The 24,638-nt window shown below is 50.6% G+C and overlaps 1 protein-coding gene across 4 annotated transcripts; it reads right to left on the bottom strand.

Annotated features, from left to right (window-relative positions):
* Window positions 1–412: 412 nt before the first annotated feature.
* Window positions 413–23,557, bottom strand: VEGFA (vascular endothelial growth factor A). Of its 4 annotated transcripts, XM_036380037.2 has the most exons (8): window positions 22,733–23,557; window positions 16,894–16,945; window positions 11,594–11,790; window positions 9,858–9,934; window positions 9,409–9,441; window positions 6,621–6,692; window positions 5,351–5,482; window positions 413–3,107 (listed from the first exon to the last, which is right to left on the bottom strand). In XM_036380037.2, exons 1-8 carry the CDS (start codon window positions 22,796–22,798, stop codon window positions 3,086–3,088), a joined length of 651 nt encoding a protein of 216 aa, XP_036235930.1. In that variant the 5' UTR covers window positions 22,799–23,557; the 3' UTR covers window positions 413–3,085. The 4 variants fall into 4 exon arrangements, with proteins under 4 accessions (XP_036235930.1, XP_036235931.1, XP_036235932.1 ...); XM_036380038.2 differs by lacking the exon at window positions 6,621–6,692; XM_036380039.2 differs by lacking the exon at window positions 5,351–5,482.
* Window positions 23,558–24,638: the final 1,081 nt, after the last annotated feature.

A 24,638-nucleotide genomic window follows, 5' to 3' on the forward strand; every position in this document is an offset into this window, starting at 1 on the left:
ACTTTCACCTTGGATTGTAAATTCCACCAGGATTGCATCTACTCATGCCTGTACAGTACCCAGCTCATGGGACTTGGCTCCTGACAAGAGGCAGGGTTGGGACCATCACCACTGCTTGGCATCAAGGTGGGAAGGAACCCAGGAGTCCTGCCCCCTTGGTCCTGCCCATCACACCACCCTCTTCTCACCAAGCAGGGAACTCGAGCTGAGCTCCATACTAGGATTCTGGTGCCTACCTCCCATTCATTTCAGTGGGTTTCAGGTGCCTAGGTGCTTTTGGAAACTGGGCACAAATCCAAGAGTCCAACTGGTAGGCTGCTGATGCCCTGTAGCCTCCAGAGGCAATGCTGGAGAAACTGTTACACAATGGAAGAAAACCAGGATGCAAGGCAGAAGGAGAAGGCAAAGGAAATCAAGGTCAGAATTAAATTCTTTAATACAAAAAAAAGTTTGTTTGTCGTCGTCGTTGTTGTTTTAAGATATATCTGTAATTTCTTTGTTTAAAAATAAATATGTACTAAGGAATATCTTGAAAAAATTCACTAGACACAATATGTAGTGTTAATATCTTTTTTCCCCGCAATTATTACAGATAAACAGTAGCACCAATAAATAAAATGATAACAAATATTAAAATTAAAAAGGAGAGAGATTCAAGATGTAGAATTTTCTATTTTTTCCTGTTTCTTCTTTTTACATATATAAAAAAATTGTAGTGTCTATTTAATCCGAATCACACATATACATAAACATATATATATATACAAACACATAGCCAAATATATATATAGTATGTAGATGTATATCTAACCGTTGTCTCAATAGGAATGTGTAGGGGTAGGTGTTAGAGAAATTAATTAAATAACTGCCCATAACATGCTACTGACTCTGCCAACAATTGGGGAGAGACGGGATGGGACAACAGGAAGGTTAAATTTATACACAACCAGTACAAAAAAAAAAAAAAAAGAAAAAAAAAAGAAAAAAAAAGGAGGTACGGCTTATAAATAGTTGAAATTAAATATTAACAAAGAATACTGAAAAATCCCTACTCTTTAATTAAATTATCTGTTTAATTTCTAATTTAAAAAGGGATATTAAATAAGTATATAAAACACTTTCTCTTCCCTCCCCCGATCGGAAGCCTCTGTCTTGCACACGATGCAGCATGAGTATTCTACATTGCAGATGCAAGCACCCACCCGTGTGTTTTCTCTCCTTCTGAAAGCCATCAGTCGGATGGGGAGATCCTAGTGGTTAGTAGTCGCTTGTTGTGAGTCTGTTTTTAGACTGTCTTGTCTTTTTGGAAGCTTTCCGTGTTGTACATTATCAGGCGTTGAAAATTCAATTGCAGATGATGTTTGGCAGCATTCTGACACAGACTGAGTACCTTTTTGATTATTATTATTATTAATAATAATTTTAATCACAGAACTAGATTATATATATCCACATAGATGTACAAACACACTTTCAGGGGTGTGTGTGTGTGCGCGCGTGTGTAAGGTGGGTTTCAAGTACACCACAGCCTACACTGCAGATACACACATAGCCAAGAACCTCACGACACAGCTAAGGGACTCCAGCTGTCTTCACATTTGATTCCCCAGCCCAAGACATGGAAAAGGGGCCTGATATTTACAGTACGTCATTAAAAAAAAAACTTGACGTTCTTAAGGGTCATTCACACTGGGCATGCGAACTGAAGGCAGCAAAAGTTGCTTTCTTTTTTCCCCCCCTTCTATCTTGGCATACATATATATTATTTTTTTATATATATATATGTATAAAAATAAATATATATATATAAAAAAGAGAAAAACACATACATACATACATACATACATACACACAAATGCATACATTCACATGCATACACACACACCCCCACTACTGTGTATATACTTCTGATTAATATCCCTTTCCAGAAATGTTCCATAAGCATCTTGGATGCTCTTGAGTGGCAGCTCTGTGCATGAAGAAAGCAGACAGTGCTGAACAACTGTGTGGCTATGCACCGGTCCCCATTCTTGCTTCAACACACTGTAGACCTTGTGTCCTTCTGCAGCCACCAAGGGCGGGAAATCTAGACTCCTGTGATAATTCCTTGAACAGAAAGTCAGTGCGCATCAGCTGCCCACCATCCTTAAGAGAAGCCAGCACGACTCTCTGGCAAAGGTTCTACAGCGAATAAAGTCAACGCAAAATGTACACTGACATCCCATGTCCCGGCAAGGCAGGCAGGTTATGAGACGAGTAAGGGCGAAGGTTGGGGGAAGAGAGGGGAGGAGGAATCCTTGATCACGGAGATGGCCATTTCCTTGGCCTTTGACCCATCGCACCCTAGGATGCCACTCTTTGGAACTCCCTGCCCATCCTCTCCATCACCTCTCCTCCCTGTCCCAGGCAAGGAGAAGGTGGTTTGTGGTACAGCACACTCTACAGAGAAACAGCGGAGGCCGCACAAGTCAGTTAAGAGTTAAGAAGTTTACACCCAGCGCTTCTACTCAAGTCCAGTCTTAGCTTGTTTCTTATGCCCCAAGTAGCCCGCTTGTGTCCACAGCAGTCGAGTATTATCCAGTGAAGACACCAATAACATTAGCAATGTTAAAAAAAAAATCAGTGTGTATATATATATATATATATATATATATATATATATATATATATATATATATATAAAAAATATATATGTGTGTGTGTGGTTAAGATATACATATATGTATATATAGATGTGGTTAAAATATATATACATATATATATATGTATATGCATGTATACACACATATATATGTATGCATGGGAAAACCCATCAAATACACCCCTATAAGTCTTCCTGGCTCTGTTATTTAGCAGCATAAAAAGAAAAATAAAATAAAACAGTTCAAAACCCAAAGGTGAATTCTGTGCGGCGGGTGCCTTGGGGAATGTTCCTTCCGGAGTCCATCGTCCGTACTGAAAGTGCTGTGCTCTACCGATCCTTCATTTTTAGGGTTCATTTGGATTAGTGTTTTGTTTGTTTTATTCTGTCCAGGCGAGAAATCAGGCTCCAGAAACAGGGCTGTTTCCCCTTCTTTTCCGCTGCTCACCGTCTCGGTTTTTCACATCTGTCGAAGAGGAGAAGGAAGGAAAAAAAGAGAACAGGGGTTAATGTTTGTGATGGGGGTGCAGCTAGGGCAGGGAAGGGAAGGAAGGGTGGTGACTAATGTGTTTAAGAGCACATGGTGTTAAGACATGGCATGACGTCACTGGTGGGGTGAAGTGCTGTGCAGATGGGGCAAATCAGCTGAGAATCTTGACCCCACAAATGAGTCAATGAATTCTATTCTCCCAGGCTCACCTAGACAGAGCAGGGGGGGATATTCAAACAAAATTTTTGAGCAGAATCAGTGGCTTCTCACAGATAAGCTGAGTGTCTTGTTTACACCTTTGCACACCATACACACAAATACACACGAACACAGAAAAACAAGGCTAAGCAGTGCATGCAGAGACACACCCTCGGCTCTCCACCTAGTCTCTTGTTTGGGTTGGAAGCAGCGCAGACAACAAGGCCCCATGCAGGCAAGAAGGTGAAAAGTAAGTGCTTTTCATTCCACTAGGTGTTGTGAGTGGGGGTTAGCACCAGAGAACAGCAGTGGCCTGAAGAAGCAGCAGGAGAAATGAGAATTTTCCCTCCCCTGAAGGTCCCAATACTAATTCTACAAGAAAGAGTAAGAGGAACTTAAGCTTAACTAGCTTTTTATCTGGAAATTGATAAACTAACCACTCCTATGACTCCTTCCCATTTTTCTGGCCAACACATCACCTATGGAAGCCTCCCATAGTACCAATTATCCCATCACAGAGAGGGACTAGTAAGAGAAACTAGCAAACCCCTTCTGCCACCATGATTTCTTTGGTTTTTTGTTTCTCATTGTATTTATTACTATTTCTCACCCTTCAAATTCTGTGGGGTAATTATGAGTTACTCTGGACTTTGGGAAAAGGAACAAGGGGGAAAAGGCCAACACTAAGTCTGGTCTCAGACTTCAGGGGTTTTACTTGCTAGAAGTGCAACTCTGAAAGTCTCTCTATTATGGCCCCTCCATCAATTACCTTCCCCCTGAAATTACAGCACCCCAGAAAAATTCTCTTTATACAGAGCAGTTTCCATCACGCTGGCAGTGCCAATGCCTCTCTGGCTTGGACACAAAGCATTTTCACACCCAAAGGAAGCACTTGCTACTTGTAACAGCCTTATCCACCTAGCTAATGGATGCCTCCTCTTTTCAAGATAGAGCCACAGAGGACCCTGGATCTCTCTCCCTTGTATTCTTCTTCCCTTGAGCCGCTGCCACTGCAATACTGCAGGAACAAGAACAATCTCCTAGATCTCTGTGAAGGGGATCCGAGTTCAGAGTCACAGCCAAGTGCTCATTAGCGACTCCGTTTCTGTGTCTCCCTCTACACAGGTAGGATGATCCCACACCAGAGATGCACACATAGCTTGTGCTAGTCAAGACACCCCATTGAGTTCACCAAAGTGCTCAGGTGAGAACCAGGAATCGGTTTCTTTACGTGTCTGTGCCACAGACGGTGTGTGACAGACTCAGATGACACATGCACAACATGGATCTCTGAACAAACACTAACCCCCCAGTGCCTTTATGTCTCCCACCTCACATCTGAAACAGGAACCTCTGCCTTCGCCCAGGGTCAGACTTAAACCTGCTGTATTCCATTCACAGTCCTGACTGCAGCCTCTCAAACCACAATTCTGGACAGGACATGGACAGGGAACTGTGAGCACAGTACAAAAACACAGGGTGCTCTCCCTGGCCTTTAGAAGAACAGAGGCAAAGGAGAATGTAGGCTCAGCCTTGAGGGAGGCTCGTAATGGCTTTCCTCACTCTGCACACAGCAGAGCATCTACAAGCCACAGAAAAAGGGCTTGGAAGACAGAGGTGGTCAAATCCCAGTCAGTTAAGGATTTGTCTTTGTCCAATAGTATGCTCAGAGCGGCGTACAGGTAAGGTACAGAGGGATACAGACCCTCCCCTGCCTAGCTCAGCAACATGAACTCCATTATGCTATTCTATGGTAAAGAATACCTGAGATACAAAGGGCCTGTCTCTGCGAGCCATCCCCATCCAAGTCCTGAGAGCACACCTGAAAAAAACAGCTGCCCTCTGACACAGGGAAACTCTGTCCTCACCCCAGTTAGACTCTCTGCTCTCTGGCCCACGTAGGACAGAGAAAAGAAGTAATCAAATAGCACTGGTGCCAGAAGTCAGCAGGAAGCAAGCTCCCCCCCTCTTTCTCTTTCTCTCTCTTTCTCTTTGTGTGTTTCATCCTTCAGGACACAAACCTGCAAGTGCGCTCGTTTAACTCAAGCTGCCTCGACTTGCAACGTGAGTCTGTGAATTTGCAGGAACATTTACAGGTCTGGGGATCTTGTACAAACAAGTGCTTTCTCCTCTCTGAGCAAGGCTCACAGTGACTGCAAAAAGGCAAAAGGAAAGATGTCTAAGCTACAGCGCTTCAGCAGAAAGAAAATACACATGCAACACCCTGAACATCAAAGCAATCCCCTTGCCCCCTCCCGCAGCCCCCATGCTGCCAACTGGAGTGCCATGGGCTGATGGATTTTCCAGCAGCACCTCAACAGCCCCAGGACAGCAACCCCTTGCATTAGCGCAGAGAAAGGAAACAGGCCTTCTGCACAGTATTCACAAATGCTGCATTGGATCCATTGGCTCAGGCCAGAGGGAGGAAGAAGGGGAAAGCAAGGATGGGAAGGTGAGAGGTCTCAGCCAGCTATTGACACATAAGTGAAATGAATTCTCTGAAGTGGACTATTGGAGTAGAAAGAGGCCAGCGGCTAAACGAGTTAAATACACAGGGTCTCTCCTCCCCTGGAAAGCAGCTGGGCTCCAGCACCACATGCTGACCCTGCAGCTGGCACTGCCCTCCTTTCTGTAAGCCCCATCCCAACCTCACCACCTAGGAGTCTCCTATGGAGGGGCCGTGAATTTACAATGCAGAATTTTGTGAACCACCATGAGAGAGGCAGAGCAAAAGAGACAGAGAGAGACAAGCCACCAAATCCAGCAGAAAGAGAGGGAAAAAAAAAAACAAACAGAGAGGCCCCCCCTGGCTCTCCAGCACCCCTTCTCTGCTTCCCACTGTCCCACCTCTCCTCTCCACCTGTGACTCCACCAGACACGCACGCACATGTGTACACGCATACACACACACACACACACATGCATGGCAGATGCCAGCCTGCCTGTCACCAGTCATCATAGCAGTGAGGACACGAGACAAGTGGTGGAAAGCAGATGACAGAGTTACAACCAGAAGGCGTGAAGAGGTGCAGGGTACTCGTCCACCCACCACACTCTTGTGCCTTGGGACAATGGTCACCACTGATGATTAGAGAGCCAAGCAAGCTAAAGCCACCTTTCCCTGAGATAGCCTTAGTGCCAGAGCAGTGCCACCACCAGTGCTGCCCCTGCAGGATCTGCAGCCCACCAGTGACTGGGAGGGGAGGGTGAGATTTGAGCGAGCAGCAAGCAGGCAGATTGCTTTGGGGAGAGGGAGGGAAGAGAGTCTACAAGCAGAGGACACAAACGTACAAGCTGAGTGGTTTGTACCGGCCTTTCTTGCGCTTTCTCTTTTGACCCTTCCCCCTTCCTCGCTTTGATTTTCTGGAAGAAAAACAAAAAAAAAAAAAAAAAGAGAAAGAGAGAGAGGGGGAAAGAAAGGGAGAAATAGAGAGAAAATGGAAGAAAACGCAAGGAAGAAGAGAAAAAAAAAATACAGCCATGTGCCTTGCTGGGAGGGGAGAAGCACATGAGGCAGGACTGGAGGGTAAATCCCAGGGCTGAAGCACAGATCTCCATCTTGCACGCACATTCACCGGCTCCGACGCTCCTGTCAGCTCTGCAACCAGCCTGCCCACAGCCAAGCCAACACCAGGGAACTCAGCAGAGACCACCTCCTGCAAGGCTGCTGCGAGCAGAGGCGGATCTGCTGGAGCCTCAGAGGGGCACCTGCCCCCTCCAGAGAGGGGCAGTGGGAAAGGGGCAGGGGGTGAGAGGGGGAAGGAACAGAAAGCTTTGTGAAAGCATCACGCCACCGCGGTGAGTGCAGACAACCATTCCAGGCGACAAGCACAGGTGCACAACGACTGACAAAAGGCAACCTGAGTGAACGGGCTCTCTTCAGGGAAGAGGAAACCACTCTGACCTGATGCACTGCCCAGTACTGGGCCTAGAAGGGGGCAGCTGAGCTCCAGTAGCTCTGCTGCAGGGTGGGTGGCAATCCTGCTTTGGGACAGGAGCACTCCACATACAAAGGAAGAGATCTGATCTCTGAGGAGCTATCCAACCTGAAGGCTTTGCTTATCCACCTCACCTCCTGCCTGTGGTTCAGAGGACTCCAGGAGACCTTACTTGGATGTTTATAACATCTCCTCTGGCAGCCTCTATTCTGAGTACTGAAGAGTAAAGAGGGGGAAGAGGATGGCCTGACCTAGTTATTTTACCCAGGAGATAATCAGCAAGCAGCTTTCAGTTCTTCCCTCCTGTCACTGTCCACATGGACCTGCCAGACAGACAAGCAGATGGAGCCAAGGTACTGACTCTATTCTGAAAAATTCACCAGTTGCCTCTGATTCTTGGGCAGGGGCTAAGCAGGCAGGGGCTAGGATATGCAGTCCTGGACACTAACCACGGATCTCTATGGGCCATTGAGAGCACAGGGAGCGAGGGAGGCTAGAGCCTGTACTGCTCCTTGAGCCACATTAGCACAGGAGCAAGGGAGAGACATGCAAGGAAGAAGGCCCTAGGAAAAGCACCAGGGCTTGTCAGGCAAATGAGTCCCAGCTCTGAGGCAGTTCAGCAAAGGCTCCCTCGTTCCCTGGTGCAGCCCACCTCGGGAGAGAGCTGTCAAAGGGAATTGGAGGGACAGAAGAGAAAGCACCATAGGTGTCTCCTAGGCCCTGTTCAAGTCGTCTCACTGGAACGAGTGTCAGAGCATCAGCTCAATCCCAGTTCTGCCCTACATGTCAGGCAGGAGTCACAGGGAGACGGTGAGGGGAAGAAAATCAACCTGAAGGGAGGAGAGGGGTACCAATATAACAAGACTTTCAATCTGGCACAAATCAAAGCACACCAGTCTCTTCCCTCCCTTCCCTTCCTTCCCTGGGGAGTGCAGAACCACCAAAGAGCAGGCAAGGTGCTGTTAGAAGAGGAAAAGTGAATGCAACACAGTCCGAGCTGGCTGCTACACCCACACCCCATCCTCACCAGAGCTCATACAGACCAAACTCACACACCTTCAAACTACAGAGCCACACAGACCGACCGTCCCCGACACGGCCCTGTGCAGAGAGGACTGTTGGCTGCACACAGTCTGATGCAGCCAGGAGCAAATTTCCAGGGGGAGGAGGAGAGGCTGGAAGGCAGCTAGAAACATACAACCACCAGGAGAGGGGTGAAAAAAGCTCTCTCTCTACTGTTTGCTCCCTCGGTCTCAGATTCAGCCTCATCTCCAAATATTCACTCCTTCCTCTCCAACTCCACACCTCTAAATGGCAGAGTTGCTTTCCCAGCCATGCGCAGTCCAGCTGAACCTCTCGCTCAGACAGATCATTCTTTCTTTTCAACGTTGTTTTGTATTTTATGCTCATCCCTGCAACTACTGCAGGATTAGAGCTTATTTTTCTACTTTCCACAACCTTTTTACTTTGGAGAGGAAGAAAAGGGAAGGTTGTGACTTAATCTCCTTCAGGCCACTAAAGCAAACTCATCAGATTCAAAAAACCCCTCATGAAAGCCTTCACCGAAACCCAGCTAGGATATCCACCTCCCTTTACACCCTCCCAGGTCCCCACCCAAACAAAACCAGTGTCACATCCCGCATGGCAATAGTCCTGCCTCCACCAGGCCTCTACTTCCACCTCTCCCTGTAGCCAGCAGAGCTCCTACCAAAGCTGCTGTGAAAGAAGCCAGCAAGTACTCACTCAAGCAGCAAGAAAAAAATTAATAATAAAGAAAGCCAGCAATTTGCAGTAACCAGAAACACCCCAGGAAGAGGGAAGGGGAGAACAGGGGCTGCACCTTGAATCCATTCCAGCAGGACAGACACGACAGGACTTCCCTGACTCGGGAAAAAGCATTAGGAATGACTGCCATGGCCATGGGTCATGCAAGGTCCATGTCTGGGGTATGAAGGAAGGACCATCAGATGTGGGTTTCTGTGACCACCTGGAATGGATTCAGAGCATCGCCCCATGCAGTACCATATGCCATTTCCTTCTTAAAGTGAGTATATCCAACCAAAGAAAAGGGCAAGGGGCAGTGGGGAGAGGAAATGCCAACCAACCACCAAAAGAGAAAGGAGGAAAAGCTTGTCACTTACTTTTCTTGTTTGTTTTTGACATCTTTCTTTGGTCTGTGGGGGAAGACAGAACAAAGGCCTCATTAGAAGAGAGCTTATCACATATACTTCTGGTACTATCCCCAGTTCCCACCAAGTCCAGGGAAGGTCATGTACAGGCAGCGTTGCAGGATGCCCTCGGCCCTGGTTAAGGGGCCCGACTCAAGGTGGTTTTGCTCTCCTGTTGACCCTTGCTAGTAGCTAGGGCCAAAAGATCCCAGGATGCAGGCTAGCACTGTCCACCAGTGATAGCTAGAGATGGAAGAGCCCTGACAGCAGAGGGCTTCTTTTCCCAGTCTCAGCCATCCCACTGCAAACCAACCAAGAAGGCTGCAGAAGCATCTGAACAAGAGTCCCAACCCAATGGCAGAAAAAAAGAAAGGCTCAGAGTAAGTTTATTGCAAGAGGAGCCAGTGCTGCTCCATTCTCACCTGCAGTCACATTTACTGTGCTGTAAGAAGCTCATGTGTGATATGTGCTGACTCTGATGGGGTTTAATTCTCATGATCTGGAATGAAAGAAACAGAAAGGGTCACTGCCTGTTCACTCTTCATGTTCACAGCCCCAAATCAGGCTGCTGTGCAGCTAAGCACTCACACCCCAGGTGCTCCTGGGAAGAGCAGGGCAGAGTTCGAGCTAGCTCTGAGGCCCCGTTCTCCCAGTCAGGGAAGGCCTTTGATCACAAGCGAGCGGCAACACCAGACTTGTGCCAAAGCTCTGTTTGCTCGTGCATGCCCAGTGCCAGCTCTGGTGGACTGCCTTGGAGACAGGCATGGGAGAGGGTGTACCCCATAGCAAGGTCCTCAATGAGCCCTCCCTGGCTGATGCTGGACATCCAGTCTGCTTGTGCAGAAGCCATGCTTCAGTCTCACACAAAGGTCTCAAATGAAAATTCCAAATCCAACTCCTTTTCCTTAAGCCACCATTTCTTCCCAGCTGACATCTCACTTTCTCAGTAACTTGACACACAAATCTGGAGATCTGTGTTTAAAAGAGTCCTGAAAAACCCAGACCCCAGCCCCAGGCATATCCAGGAAAGTTATTTAGAAGCTATGGAATACTGTCACATTCTCTTAACCCAGAACATGGCTGGAAAACTAGCTCTAGAGATCTGCTTTATTGCCTCTGACCCTTTACAGGCATGCAGGCATACCAGTCAGGAACTGTAATTCAGCAAGGAATGGTAGGAAGAAAACCATCCCTAGCTACACCAAGCTAGTATGACTGGAGCCTGCAAGTGGAAAAGCAGTGTGGGGAGCCATGAGAGGGCACAGGCAGGTTCTCCAACACAGTTCAAACACAGCCCAAAATTCAAATAAAAGGACCTGCTGGTTAATCACTTAGCACTGTACATCTCTCATTGACATTAAAAATTCACAGCAATATTTACAGTGGCCATTCAAGAGGCTAAGGGACAAAAGTAGGGGAGGGAGCTATAGGTTATGGGTAATGGACACCAGCACAATTTTGGACAAGAGCTGGGATCCAGTCTCACAGACAAGGGCAATAACTCTCTCTAAAGCAATTTGAATCCTTCCCAAAGGCCCAGCCTTTGCTATCATGGCCACCTTCAGCAGTCTCCAAACAAAGGAGGAAGAGCCCAGAGGCAGAAAGGCTTTTCCAGCTGACATAGAACAGTTTGTTTCATAGATCCCCTTTAACCCCTGCTGTGGCAGGATAGCTAAAGACCCAAATTCCGTGCTCTGTTGATACAGGTTGACCTCACATGCCCTTCAGGAGAGAGTACTGACAGGTTCTCCCCTTTTGCCCTACTCAGCTGCCTTCAGAACAACAGCTGTGTGTAGAGTTAAGGTGGTGCAAGGGTCCAAGGAGTATCTTTAGAAACTGGGAGATAACACCATCAGAAATGCTCCTCTGCATCCTCTAAGCACAAAGTGCTCCTTTGCAGAAACTCTTCTTTGCATGCTCCTACCTACTGTATTTGGGCAGGAGCCAAAACACACTCTCTTCTTAGCCTTAAATAGACACAGGCAACTCATCTTTTAACCCTGCGTGGTGTAACACAGAGCACCAGGGTCAGAAGAAAGGGTCCCTGGGGTAGGTTGCACTTCCTCTGAATTAGCTGGGAGATGGGACTTGGGGTGGCTGTGATGGCTGTCTTGCTTCCTTCCAACCAAGCATGGCAGATGGCAAGCTGGACCCTCACCTCCATTGTGACGTTGTACACATCCACAGGGACACATTCTAGGCCCTCATCGCCGCAGCAACCCGCACATCTCATCAGAGGCACACAGGATGGCTTGAATATGTACTCCACCTCATCAGGGTACTCCTGGAAAATGTCCACCAGGGTCTCAATAGTCCTGCAGAAGCTGCGCTCGTAGACTTCCAGGAATTTGATAACTAAAAGAGGAATGGAGGGAATAAGTTAATACAAACTTAGCTCAAGAATGTCTAGGGCTTCACCCCTTAAAGTGAGCCAGACAGTTGCAACACAACTACCCTATGCTCTTCACTAGCAGTCTTGCAGGCCTAAATCCATTCTCTGTGCTCTACAGATACACACATCAAGTGGGAAGGGAAAAAGACAATCTCCTCCTACAGCTGCTTCAGGGCAAGGGCAAGATGGACAAGAGAGCTCACTGCCTTCCTTGTACCATGATGCATGCCACAGGTGACTCTGTCCCAAACCTCTTCTCTGCTATTCCCCATACTCCTGGTGTGCTGCCACTAAGACTATCAGCTAAGCCAAAAAAACCCTGAAGCTGCAGCAGATAATCTGCGCTCTGGACTAAGGCCCTTCACTGGTTTGCCCTTTACTCCCTTTCAAAACAGTCAGTGGATGCCCCAGTGGTTTTAAAGCCAGAAGCATCCTTTGTATGGACCTCAGTGCACAGACACTCCTAAGAGCAAGCAAAGGCTCTGAACCATGGAGCTATGCATCTTCACCCTTCCTGTCATCTACCTCTTTTGGCCATGCAGAACATCCATCTCAGCAGGTCACCAGGGAACCATGACAGCATCCACTACAAGTCACAGCCTCCGTGTCTCCACACTGACCACTTTCCCAGACCGAGGAACCAAGCCACCCACTGAAAGATTCAAAGTAGGCTCGCAGCACCCCCAGGATTAACCAGACTATATATTTGGCTACTGAACCACAATGAGACAGTGTGGGAGGGGGAACAGGGTGGATCTGCCATTATCCCATGCCTTCCCTACAAATGGAGCAAACACTAACCGCTTGCGATCTGCACTGATTTCACAAGTATTTCTCAATGTTTCCCAGTCTCTTGCCAAAGCTTCATTTTGCTGCTTGGTCAAGGGTTGGAGAGATTTAAAGAGATGAGAGATAGTATAGATAAGTACACACACACAAACCTCAGGTGCTAGTATAGTGCTGCAAACAGTGAGTACCTGGAGCCCTCCAGGCTTCCTAGCTCTAGCACCACACTGGCAACAGAGGATGTCTCACATGGAGCAGAGGGTAAGAGTATGCACAAGGAGATAGTACCTGCCCCATGCTGTTATGCACTATAATGATCCACCTGTACAGCATGCAGAGTCCTCCAGCACCAAGGTTGATAACTCAGAGTGATAAGAGCAAACTGCTTGCATCATGGAAAATAATGGTCTCCAGTAAGCGCTTCTAAAGTGCCCTGAACTTGTGACAAACTGGCATAAAGGTTACTTTGCCACAAAAAAATGCAAAAGCTGCAGGGCTTGGAGCTCACAGCCCGCAGTTAATTGTTGAAAGTTAATTCTAGGTCATGCGGGGCTGACAGTGCCATAGTGCTGAAGTGCTGAGAGTGGGTACAAGAGGGGAGGAGCTTCCCTCCAAGGAGTCTGAAGTGTCAGAGAGCGTGAGCAGCTATTAAAAGAGAAAGTGGCTTGTGAAAGGGAAATGTAGCCTGGCAGGCATGGACTGCTTGTTGGTATTCCTTGTCTAGAAGACAACGTTTCTGTTCCTTGTTCCTTCCCTTCCTCTTCCCTCCTCCCCTAACTGCCGTATGTCTCCTGTCTGTTCTCCTATCTTGTCTGTGACTACCTCCTTCTCCTTCTTCCTGTTCCCCTTTGGAGTGACTTTAGTCACCGCCTATGTTCCAACAACTTGAACAATTTAATACGTGGGAAATTCTGCGGGCACAAAGATAGTCGCTGAACTGCACTGTTGATTATTCACACTGTGCCAGACACAGGATCTGAGAACTCTGGCAGTAAAGACATAATTCAGGATCAAAATGCTTACAAACCTACGTCAAGGGGAGGGATGGAAAGTAAGAGGGGGGGAAAAGCAGCAGTTACCTGTGCAGATCAAATGCTGCTCACCACACCAGTCTGGGGCATAAAGGAGGCAGAAAACAAGAGTAGAAAAGTGTCGTGAAACTGACCGGCCTCTGTCATGCTTTCCTAAATATTGCATTATCCAGGCATTTGGATTACACCAGAGAAACCAGACTACAGAACAGGCCCCAGAACAGCATATTAAACTTCTTTTGCAGGGCCTTTACTTTCACAGCTACACTCTGACAACTATACCTGAGATTTGAGAGATTTGACAGGACTAAATCGTTCACATGAAGAATTTGGGAGTTTCTACCTTTACTTTAACACGTGATGGTTTTCCAAAGTCTGAATCAGCCTCCGAAAAGGAAGCAGGGAATCTTTTCCTAGCTGCCAGTCAGAAAATCCTGCCACAAAAGGCACATTGCCTTATTTTGTTGGACACAGAGCATTCACATGGAGACTGCACAACACTCTGTAGTTCATTTGCACAGTTACCACCCAAACCAAACCAGAACACATGACTGAGGTCCAGTCAACCTCACAGCAAAGCCCTCCCCTTCTACCATACCTACACATACTCCTATGTACTGGGAGTTATACTGCACACTTTGCTGGGCTGATTCTGCCTGCGCTTCCTTTCCATTGGTTGTGTCACAAACAGAAGAAAGTCTCCTTCATGGGGAAGCACAGGAAGGTCACCGAAGGACTAACACCACTAGGTCTGCTCCCTTCCTGCAATCTGGGCTTCAGCCCACATTAGAAGTTAATCCCACAATTAAATCACACTCCTACCCTGCAAAACACCTCCAGATTTGAGTCAGAGGTTCTTTGTTGTGAATGGAGGTGGAAGGAAGGTTAAAACACAGACAGGACCCACACTAACTCTTCAAGGCAGAGTTTAAGTTCGAATTTGGAGCAGTTGAGTGAGAACATGCTGGACTAGAAAAGGAGAAGTCTCTGATCATTTTGCTTCCCTCCCCATCAATGGCTTAGCAGCAATACAAACACACTGTTATTTTGAAAATAAAAGTGCAGCCACAAGTGATGGTGGTTTCCTTTATTTATACCAGAAAATCTTTTCCCGTGAAACAAAAGAGTGTTTGTCTGACTCCTCTACAACTTCCTGTACCACAAAACATGTGGAAGCCTCTCTTGAGCTCAAAAGGGTAGGGGCTGAAGCTAAAATAACAGTCTCCAACCAGAGTAAGTCCATCCCAAATAAAAACCTGTCACAGTTTGACATCACAGAGAAAGCATAAAATGGCCAAAGACACAAACCCACCTTTCAGCCCAAGCCCCTAAGAGCTTCAGAGGAAGGAACTACAGGACCGTCCTTGGGTAACAGAGGCCCATCATCATCTCCTCTTCACAGAGGAGAAATTGAGGTATAGAGAGAAGAATTCTAAGTCCAAACCACAGGACAGAAGTAGAGCCAGGAGTCCTGACTTTTATTTCACAGATGTATCTACACTGCAGAACCTGAAATAGCAGACAATAACACTGAAGTCTCACCACTTACATTGCCAGACCAGCTTCTCCTGCAATCCCATCAACCTTCTTGTGACAGAAGTTAATTCTGTTTGATTCTTTTCCTCCCCAGGAGGGATTTGTTGGGCACAACAAATGGCACAGATGAGGACACTAGCTCTTTTCTACCAACAGCAGAGAGCTGGTTACCAAAATAAGCCTCACAGCAGGCTCCATCTTGATCCCTCTGGAGTCACTGAACCTTCTTCTGTTGACTTCAGCAGGAGCAAGGGTCAAGCGCAACAGGCGGCAGCCCACCAGCAAATCAGAAAATTTGCCAGCACAAAATGGACACCTATCCCAAGCAGAGCCTGCCACAAACCTCTGGCAACACACATGGAGTCTGTCACACCAATAAAGTTACAGAAATTGAAACTGACTGCTACGGAAAAAAAAAAAAAAGCCAAACTGGGCCCACAGTGCTGGAGCCCTCTGCTGACCTCTGGCTGGAATAACGCTGAAGGTCACAGCCCGTGGGGACACTGCAAGGCATCTGCCAGACCCTGCCATGCAACAAGTGATCTGCTCTGCTATGCAGGTAAGGGGAAAACACGGTCAGGATGGTCTTGATGATCACCTCAGCCTGAAGGTTTCAAAGTCCACAGCCCTTTTATCCCACTGCTGAACTGAGGACTGCGGACAGAAGCCAACCTCCTGACATGCACGGGGCTTCACCAGACAGGGAGCTCACAGGAGATATCTCTGACTACCCCAGGGGCTGACTGCCCTTCTGGTCTACATTTACTTGCATGAACCAATGAGGCAGGGGACACTGTCACACCCTGGCCTTTCGGCAACCGGAAAAACACAAGATCACAGCAGCTGCAGAGATATCACCTTGTTTCCCCACCAGGCAATGGTCCTGTCCATACTGGACAACCAGGAACCAATAACTAGAACCTATCAGAACCCTAGAGTGCCATTCCCTGAATCTGCAAAGTCTGCCAGCCCAAACCAGAATAAAAAGGTGTATTTTTCAAGCCTGGCTCTTTACAGCGCTTAGTAATCTCCTGACTATGGGGGTACCTGAGACTGCTGGGAGGCATGAGCCCAGAAATTCATCCTGGACTGCCCCTTTCTCCTTCTCTTCCTCAGAGATCTGCCATCTGGGGGCTGCTCCGGCCTTTGTTCAGGGATCAGCCCTGGCCACCCAGCCGGGAATTACCAGCACCGCCGGGAAAGAGGCACGCAACAAAATTTGACAAATCCCTTCCTACAGCACTGTGGCGAATCCCCAGCAAACTGCGCGCCACTACTCAGCTCTTTGTGTGCGCTCGTGTGTGTGTAGATATATATATATATATATATATATATAAATAAATAAATAAATAAATATATATATATATATAAAAATGAGCGTGCGTATGTGCACCGGCGCACGCACGCAGTTTCACTCTGAGTTGCGGTAAGCCAGGGGCGGGCTGGGCCAGCCCTGCTGCCCGCCCTGGCACCGCGGCCGCCCCGGCGCCCGGCCCCACGGCCACCCCCGGCCCCGCGGCCCGGGCCGGGCCCGCGGCGTGGGGCGGGGGCGCTGCGGCCGCCACCAAGGGGTTGATGGCGGCGGCGTCACCCGGCGGCAGCCCCCGGTCCCGCTCCCCGGAAGGTGGCGGAGCTGGCCGCCGGCGGCTCCGGGGGCTCCTTCCCCCCAGCCCCCGGCCGTCCCCGCCCGCCGGGAAGCCGCCCAGCGCTTACCTTCATTGGGTTTCCGCTCCCCATCCCCCAGGGCAGGCGCAGCCTTCGACAACTGCAAAGACAACAGAAAATCGGTCACAATGCGGAACCGTGACGCGGTCCCGCGGCGCGGGGGGTCCCGGGCAGGGTCCCCGATGGTCCCGGTCCCGTCGCCCCGCCGGGCAGGGGGTGCCGGGAGCCGCGGCGGGAGGGGGCGCCGCCGAGGCCGAGCCGCTCCCTCCGGCGGGCACAGAGGGCCCTTTTGTTTCTCCGTCCCCCGGGGGAGCCGAGAGGGGCACGGGCGGGACGGCTCCGGGGCGGGCGACGGGGCTGTCAAGGCGGTGTGCCGGGCCCGAGAGACGCCCCAAAGGGAGAAGCGCGTCCCCGGGAGCTGCTGTCAGTGACCGCGGACAAACACCGGGAGCGAGCCCGAGTGCGGAGAGAAGTAACGGGGGGACATGCTGCTGCCGCCGACACCGACCGATGGACCCGAGCAGCGCTTCTCCCCGTAAAGGTGAATCTGGCCCGGGAGGGCAGAGAGGGCAGAAGGGCAGCCAGACACGGAAGGGCATCGCTCCCCTCTCGATGTCACAGATGTCTGTCACCCGGCAGTGGTGGCCACGGAGGTGTCGGCATCTGGCCGGGTATCAGGGCGATTAACTGTGACAGCACCACTTTGCCGACGGACGCCGCCAAACCGCCTGGGTTTTCTTCCTCTCTGATGGAAGGGAGGGCGACTCGCGCCCTCAGCTACTGGTCCCAGTCCCCAGCCCCTGCGTGGATCCCTTTCCCGCGCTCCACAGCTTCCCCTGGGCCAAAACCGAAAAGCTCTGCAGTCATTCCTGCTGCCTTTTGGGACTAGGGACATTTCCAAAGCACTGATGCAGGCAGGAGTGGTGACAGGTAACCCACTCCCAAAATGGTATGGAGAAATATTACACCACTTTACTAAGGAAGTCTTTTTAATTCCAGGTGAAACAAGAACGCCACTCTTCCTGCTCTTCATGAGGGCTTTAGCTCTGACGTAACTTTCCAGCCAAGTCAGGCTTCCCCCTGCTGTTCTGTTCTGAACCAAAATGGAAAAAGCCAAGCTTTCTTCACTTCTCCGAGCTATGTTGCCACCTGTGTGATGCCATCCAGCCCAGAACCTGCTGCCTTTCAGCAGAGGCCCATAAGAAGCACGGGGGTCCATACAAAATACTGCTTTGTCAGCAATATGCTGTGCTCAGGCTTAGAAAAAGGCCCTCTGATGTTGCAGCTGAAGACAGAACTGAATTAAGGCCAAGTCCACCCCAAGCTCACAACAGGAATCTGCCAGCTATGGTCTTCTAAGCAATCCTGTGCACAGGGCAGCACCACCATCCAAGCAGCTGAAAATGTCAGCTTTTAAAAGGAGGGGGCAAGAGAGCCAGCTAGAAGCCCCTCTCCCAGACATTCCTTTGTGTCTGTGCATAGCTCCCTTTGTCTAAGGTCCCCCTGACCGAACTTGTTTCTCATTTCAATCAAAGTCTTTCTATACCTGGGCATAACTTAGCAGCCCAGACCTGAGCTGCCCCATGTGTGGATCTATTTCTTCTCTGGGAGGAGGGGGGCTGTGTGCCCAGTCTCAGTGCTGTGACAACACTTTAAAAAGCAGGTTCCTAGAAACAGTTTCATTCCTGAAGTGTGAAGGTCACTGCAACAGCACAAACAAAATGGAGGCAGTGGAGGCTGCAGCGGCCTTCCAAAGCCACTCAGTGCCTGACAATCTCTGGGTAAAAGAAAACCGCATCAAGGGCAGGAAAGCCTCAATCTGCTATGGCACAGGAAGAGGATCACGAGCCAAGTCAGCTCATTCAAGTCACAATGCCCCCAAGACTTTTCACAGAGAGATTTCTGGTTCACACACAAATGACCATGACAGACTGAGCAAAATTAGTTTGGAGACACCTTGAGGGTCATTTTTACCCATTCTCTATGCAAAACTACCCAGCCAGCTGCTAAGCCCACTGCCTCCTCACGTGCAAGCACACAGGCTGCACAAATGATGAGAAGCAGAAGCAAGCCACACACACGCTTTCACTACTCACCTGTGCCTAGCCAGCACCTCACCCTGCCCCTGATGTAGTGGAGCAGGAGCCAGAACACTCTCGCAGTGCTCACCTGGACCTGGGATGTGATCTGACCCCAAAGATGGGAAACGAGATCAGTGCAAAGTGGGCAAAGAGCTTCTGAGCTTTCCCAGGGGAGCTCTCAGCAGAAACTAGAAAGGTTTCCCAGAACTATCAGTAACAGGCTCTCTGCTCACTATTCCAAGTAACTTTTCTGCCCTTTCAGCAGTGTCTTTCACCTGTGCCTAGTGCCCTCAAAGCACGTCCACTAGAACAGCAGGTGAGGCAGGGCCTTGTGCCTCACTTCAAAACAGTCTGCTACATATCAGACATGGGGAACCAAAAACATTCCTCGGGATAAGCAGGCCAACTGTGCCCTTCGGTAGGAGCCTGAAGGTCATGCTCTCCTCTGCTGGCTTTTGGCATTACCCAACAGTTCTGTAACACAATTTCCTTCCAATAGATTTTCAGCGTTTCACAGTAATGTGGAAGCAACCCCTGGCCTGGCCTTGAGAGTAGGATAAATGAGCCCAGAAATGGGGCTGACAGAGGAAGCTCCTTTCTGTGCTCTTTTGCAGGTTGTAGCAAATGCACATCCCTCCCTCTGTGGGGTAAAACCTTCTCTAACAAATAAACACACTTCACACCATCCACATGTCTGTACCTTCCCTGCCTCCCTTCTCCCCCAGTCCCTGTCCAAAGCAAGCTTTGCTCTGAAGGGAGAGAAAAGGTTAATCAAGTCATTCCTCTCTAACCATCACCCCCCTCACCACCACCACCAGCACTCTTTTTCTCCCTTCCCCTCCCCCTAATCTGTGCGGGCTCATTAAAAGAGCTTTGTAACTGTTTAGGACTGGAACAAACAATCCATCCACTTTGAGAGGGACTCTGGGACAGGAGTTAAGGCACTTTTCGTCTTAGGCACTAGAAATTCTCAGCGTTTTCTGCTTAGGAGAGGGGGGGAATGGGACTCACTGCACTCCTTCTCCATTGTACAAGCAGACAGAGGTCAGTAATCCTGCAAGCTGCCAGCACAGCCAAGGGACCTCTGACAGAACCGACAGGAGAATGGATTTGGGGTTGCTCAGGAATCAGTGAGCCCCTCAGACATCCCTCTCCCCTGCTCCCAAAGGAGTGCTCCTCTTTCCAGCCATCCTCAGAGCACAGGAACGGCTCTGGGGAAGGTGACCTACTGTGTCCCAGCTGCCTAAGGGCTGTGGAAGCAGGTTCTGGTGGCTCCCCATGGTGGTGCGGTGCAGAGGCACAGCAAAGGCAGGCAGCCTGGTGGGTGTGTGATCATTAACAGTCTAGTCACAGGCGTGTTCTCCCTCCCTCGGGGTCTGATCACTGCCTCTTCCCCATGGCAATACAGCTGGTATATCTAGGTCCCTCTGCTGTTCTGGGCAGGAGGGGAAGAGCTCCCAGACCATCATCAGGAGTGACCTGTCACCAGGCTGGAGCAAGACCCACTGATGAAGGAAGATGAGGAATAACCACCTGTCCCCCATTCTCTAGGAAAGGGAGGACTGGAAGGGGACAACAATGCAACCTCTCCAATCCCATGCTGTGTGAGGACTCTGCACACCGCTCAGCACAATCAATCAGCTGGGAGGGTGGCACTGCAAAAGTGCCTTTCCTTCCCTAGCCTGCCTGGAAAGGCTATCACCACCAGTGGAGGCAGACACTTGTGGCATCAGTGCTGCCCAGACACGACCATGAAACAATTTCCCACCATCTAAGACTTGCTGCAGGAGCAACCATAACAACCACCTCAGTAAGGAGCCATCCCCCTGAACCCTCACCAGAGGAGCGCCTTGATTCCTTCATCCCTTCTCCTTTACTTGCAGGAAAGCTGCCTGACACATGCTGGACCCTGCTTCCCCAACTCAGACACTGTCAGGGCTTTTATTTAATGCTCTCTTATGTGCCTGGCTAGCTAGCTAGATCAGCCTGACAGCCAGATAAATATTATCATCAAAGCACAAACCCTAGTCCTGTGTGAAGAGTCATGCCTCCTGCCATGCTCAGAGTCATCACCAAGCTGCCTACGTGAGATCTGCTGGTATTCCTAACATTCCCATCACTGTGGTGCCCGGACAACCAACGGACAAATAAGGACAGAACCGAAGGGCAGATCTCACCGTCCATCTGCCTGAGCACTTACATAGCCCACAGCACCCAGGTACCTGAACCTCCAGCTATCTCTCGTGTCTGTCCCTGCAACACTTCCCCCCAAACTCCTGTAATTCTTCCCTACCATTTTTTCCATCACTACATTGTTTTCTCATCTGCACCATTCTCCAGCCTAGGAGAAAAGGCAGCATGAGGTTTTTATGAGGACAGATAGATCTCGGCTCTACCTGATCCGCCGTTTCCTCTTCTGGGGAAGAGGAAGGGGAGGGGAAAAGGAACAAGGGGAGGGTTAAAGGGTGTTATCACTGGACACCAATACAGACTTGTCTATACTATAGGTGGGGAACAGATGCTACTGTACAATTTTACTGAGGAGCTGGGAGGCAAAGAAACTCCTATTCTGGGTGACGGTGGAAAAACTCCTGGAGAGCAGAAACAATTGTCCCACCAGCCAAATCTGGCAGGAAGGCAGCAGGGAGCTGCTCTGTGCCACGCTCAAGTGAGAGTGCGCCTCAGTTCCCATCGAGCACAGCCGAGCACAGCCTAATGTGCGGCTGTCACTGGATAAAGTAGAGATATAACAGGCTAGAAACAAAGCGTGCAGTGCTTGCATGACTTCAGTTACGGCTGAAATGGCTCCTAATTGGGGAGTTGCCTTCCAGCATCGGTGCTGAACAAACAATGTGAATAACTGATTAGTTTGCAAGAGACGTTTATTTTCACGACTGTGGGAGATGATCTGGCCCATGCTCTCTCCAAGTGCCGAGCAGAAATGGCAGGAAAGAACTAACCTGTTAAAACCTTTAAAACGTAATCCATGCCTGCCTTGCGAGCAGCCACTTTCACGTGGGCACTCTGTCTAAACCCCTTAATATCTCTTGGCAACACAGCCCTCCTGACTCTTTAGAAAACAGATGTACAGGACAGGTTTGCAAAGAAAGCTGCCCTTCTTTTTTCTTAAAAAAAAGGAAAGGAGGAAGAATTGGTTTCTAATTCCTCAAGAATGACAATGAGGTAAAAGTGACTGAAGAAAAAGAGAAAAATCCTCGGTTTTGTAATCTCGGTGCAGGAGATCTATATTTTGATTTTTTTTTTCCAATCTGGAAGAAATTCTGGATCCATTTTGTCCTCTTTGATCTCTTATTTGTTTTTCCAGCTAGGCATTTTGAACTCCACACGGCGGCACGAACCCGAGCTGGGACCCAAGGCAAATATCGCCGAAGCAGCCTTTTGCAATGTCAGGAGACCCGAGGCTGATGCAAGAAGGCAGCGCGCTGCCTCCCTGCCCCGCGCCCCGGCCCCGGCCCCGGCGGGACCCCACGGCCGCGCCGCGCCGGGAGCCCCGCGCCGGGGCGCGCTCATGTGCGCGGGCACTCCGCACGGCGCTGCCGCTGCCCCGGGCCCCGCGGAGCTGCGGGCAGCGCTGTCCCCCCGCTGCAGCACCGCACGCACACGTGTCTGTGCCGCGGGCACCCACCCGCACCCGGCGCCAGAGGCGCGGCCGCACCGCGCCGAGCAGGTGGGAGGCAAAGGGGGGGCGCGAGAAGACAAAAAAAGGGGGGAAAAGTATTGTCGGCCGTCTGCCTTCCCTCCCCCTCCGCTACACGGGGCATAAAAGCCCCCGTCCCGCCGCTTACCTCCGCGCTCTGCAGATAGAGCAGCGCCGCCAGCCCCCAGCGGATCCAAGTGAGCAGAAAGTTCATGGTTGCCGGCGCACGCCGCGAAGCGGGGCCCGCCGTGCTCCGCCTCGCCGCCGCCGCCCCGCTGCCGCTGCCGCCCCGCCGCGCTCTCGCCCGCGCCTCCTCCGTGCCCGCCGCCGCCTCCTGGGGTGCCGCCGGCCGGGCGCTGCGAAGGGTTGCGGGGTAAGGGGGGTTCCTCTTCGGGGTCTCCGGTTTCACCCCTCCATAAGCCCGGCTCTCCGCCGGCCCCCGCTGCTGCTTTCCGTGGGCGCTCCGCCGGGCCGAGCGCAGGCTCCGCGGCCGCCCTGCCGCCGCCCGGCCCCCGCCGCCGGGCAGTCCGAGCTCCACAGCGGCGCCCGTCCGCGGCGCTCTCCCCGCGTCGGGGCAGGCAGGCACCCGCGCCGCGCTCGCTCGGATTCGCGCACTCACGGCAAAGTTTGCGCGGAAACTTTCAATGCATCTCTTTTCCTGCGCTCCCTCTTCGCGGCGGCTGCCTCCGGCGGCTCCCCGAGCCGGGGTCGCCTCCCCGGGAGAAAGGGGCTGATTCCGCCGCCCCTCGGCCCGACCCCTCTCCGCAAATCGGGGTGGTGGTGGCGGAAAGGACGAACAGAGCGTTTTCCTCCTGTCCTCTCCGTTACTGTCTCTCCCTCTCTCTGTCCACCGCTTAAAAAAAAAATCAGAATAGTAATAGATGAAAAAAAAATCCAAGCTGGATAGAGAGGGAGGGAACTGGGGCGTGGGAAGGCTCTGTAGGAAAGGGAGGAAAAAAAAAATCCCAGCGGATCAAAGTATAGGTGGGGAAAAAATAAATTAAACGAGAGGATAAGGCAAGGCGGCAAGCTAACAGCAGGTCCCGGTGCCCGGGGAGGGCTGCTCCCGTGGCGCGCTGTCCCCCGCCGGCGCGGCGTGCGCTCCTCGCCCCCGGCGCGGCGGCAGCCCCGCTCCGCGCACTCCAGCGGCGGCTCCGCGCAGCGCCAGCCCCACCGCCCGCCGCTCGTCAGCACTCTGCAACTGAGCACAGCGACCACGGGGAGAGACGCTCCGGCAAGTCCCACCTCCTTGGCTATGGCCCGGCCTCCTCCCCGGCTTCCTCCCCGCCTCTCTGGCCCCGCGGTTCCGCACGCCAGAGCCGTAGCCCCGCGGCTCGCGCATTTCGAATCCAGCTCCCTGCCCTGCTTTCTCGCCGCGCCTTCTGCCGTGCCGATGGATACATGTTCGGGTCAAAATTCACTTTGCCCGTGGGAATTGTTCCAAAGTCCAGCAGAGCCATTTGGGGAGAGGGGCGGCGGGGGACAAACACACATGGGTAATCACACCCATCATCTGACCACCCCCCACGACGTGGCTTTTCAGATACAGGGATTTCTTAGCACCTATGTGTTAAAGGGCTGAAGGAGCGTTATCCTCAGGTGGGTTTTATTTCTCTTAACTCAGTGGTATTCTCCAGTGGCTCCAGTGCCTGCCTGTGCTGGCTGAGTGGTGCCCGGCTGTGCAGAAGGGTGTCATACTGAAGGGATGAAGGTTTTGCCAGACAAACCCCACCCTGCTTTCTGAGAAGGTATTGGAAGGGCAAGGAGGCAGCCCTGTCTCGCTGTGTTTCGTGCTGGCATTCCCCAACTGAGCTACTTGGTTCCTGTCACACAGAACATTTCTTCATACTGCATACATAGTAACAATATGTGTGTGTTAACATACATCTTTCTCCTGCTTTCATCTTCCAAGGACCTTATGTGGCAGGTGGAGTGGAAGTCCAGACTGGCAGATCCCCACAGTAAAGAAAGAAAAGGCTATATTGTCATTTAAAAGCAGGTATTTCAATGCTATGCCACAGACTCATAGTGATACAGGCAAAGCATTGGCTCTA

Source organism: Molothrus ater, chromosome 3 (genome assembly GCF_012460135.2).
Source record: "Molothrus ater isolate BHLD 08-10-18 breed brown headed cowbird chromosome 3, BPBGC_Mater_1.1, whole genome shotgun sequence".
Taxonomy (NCBI): Eukaryota; Metazoa; Chordata; class Aves; order Passeriformes; family Icteridae; genus Molothrus; species Molothrus ater.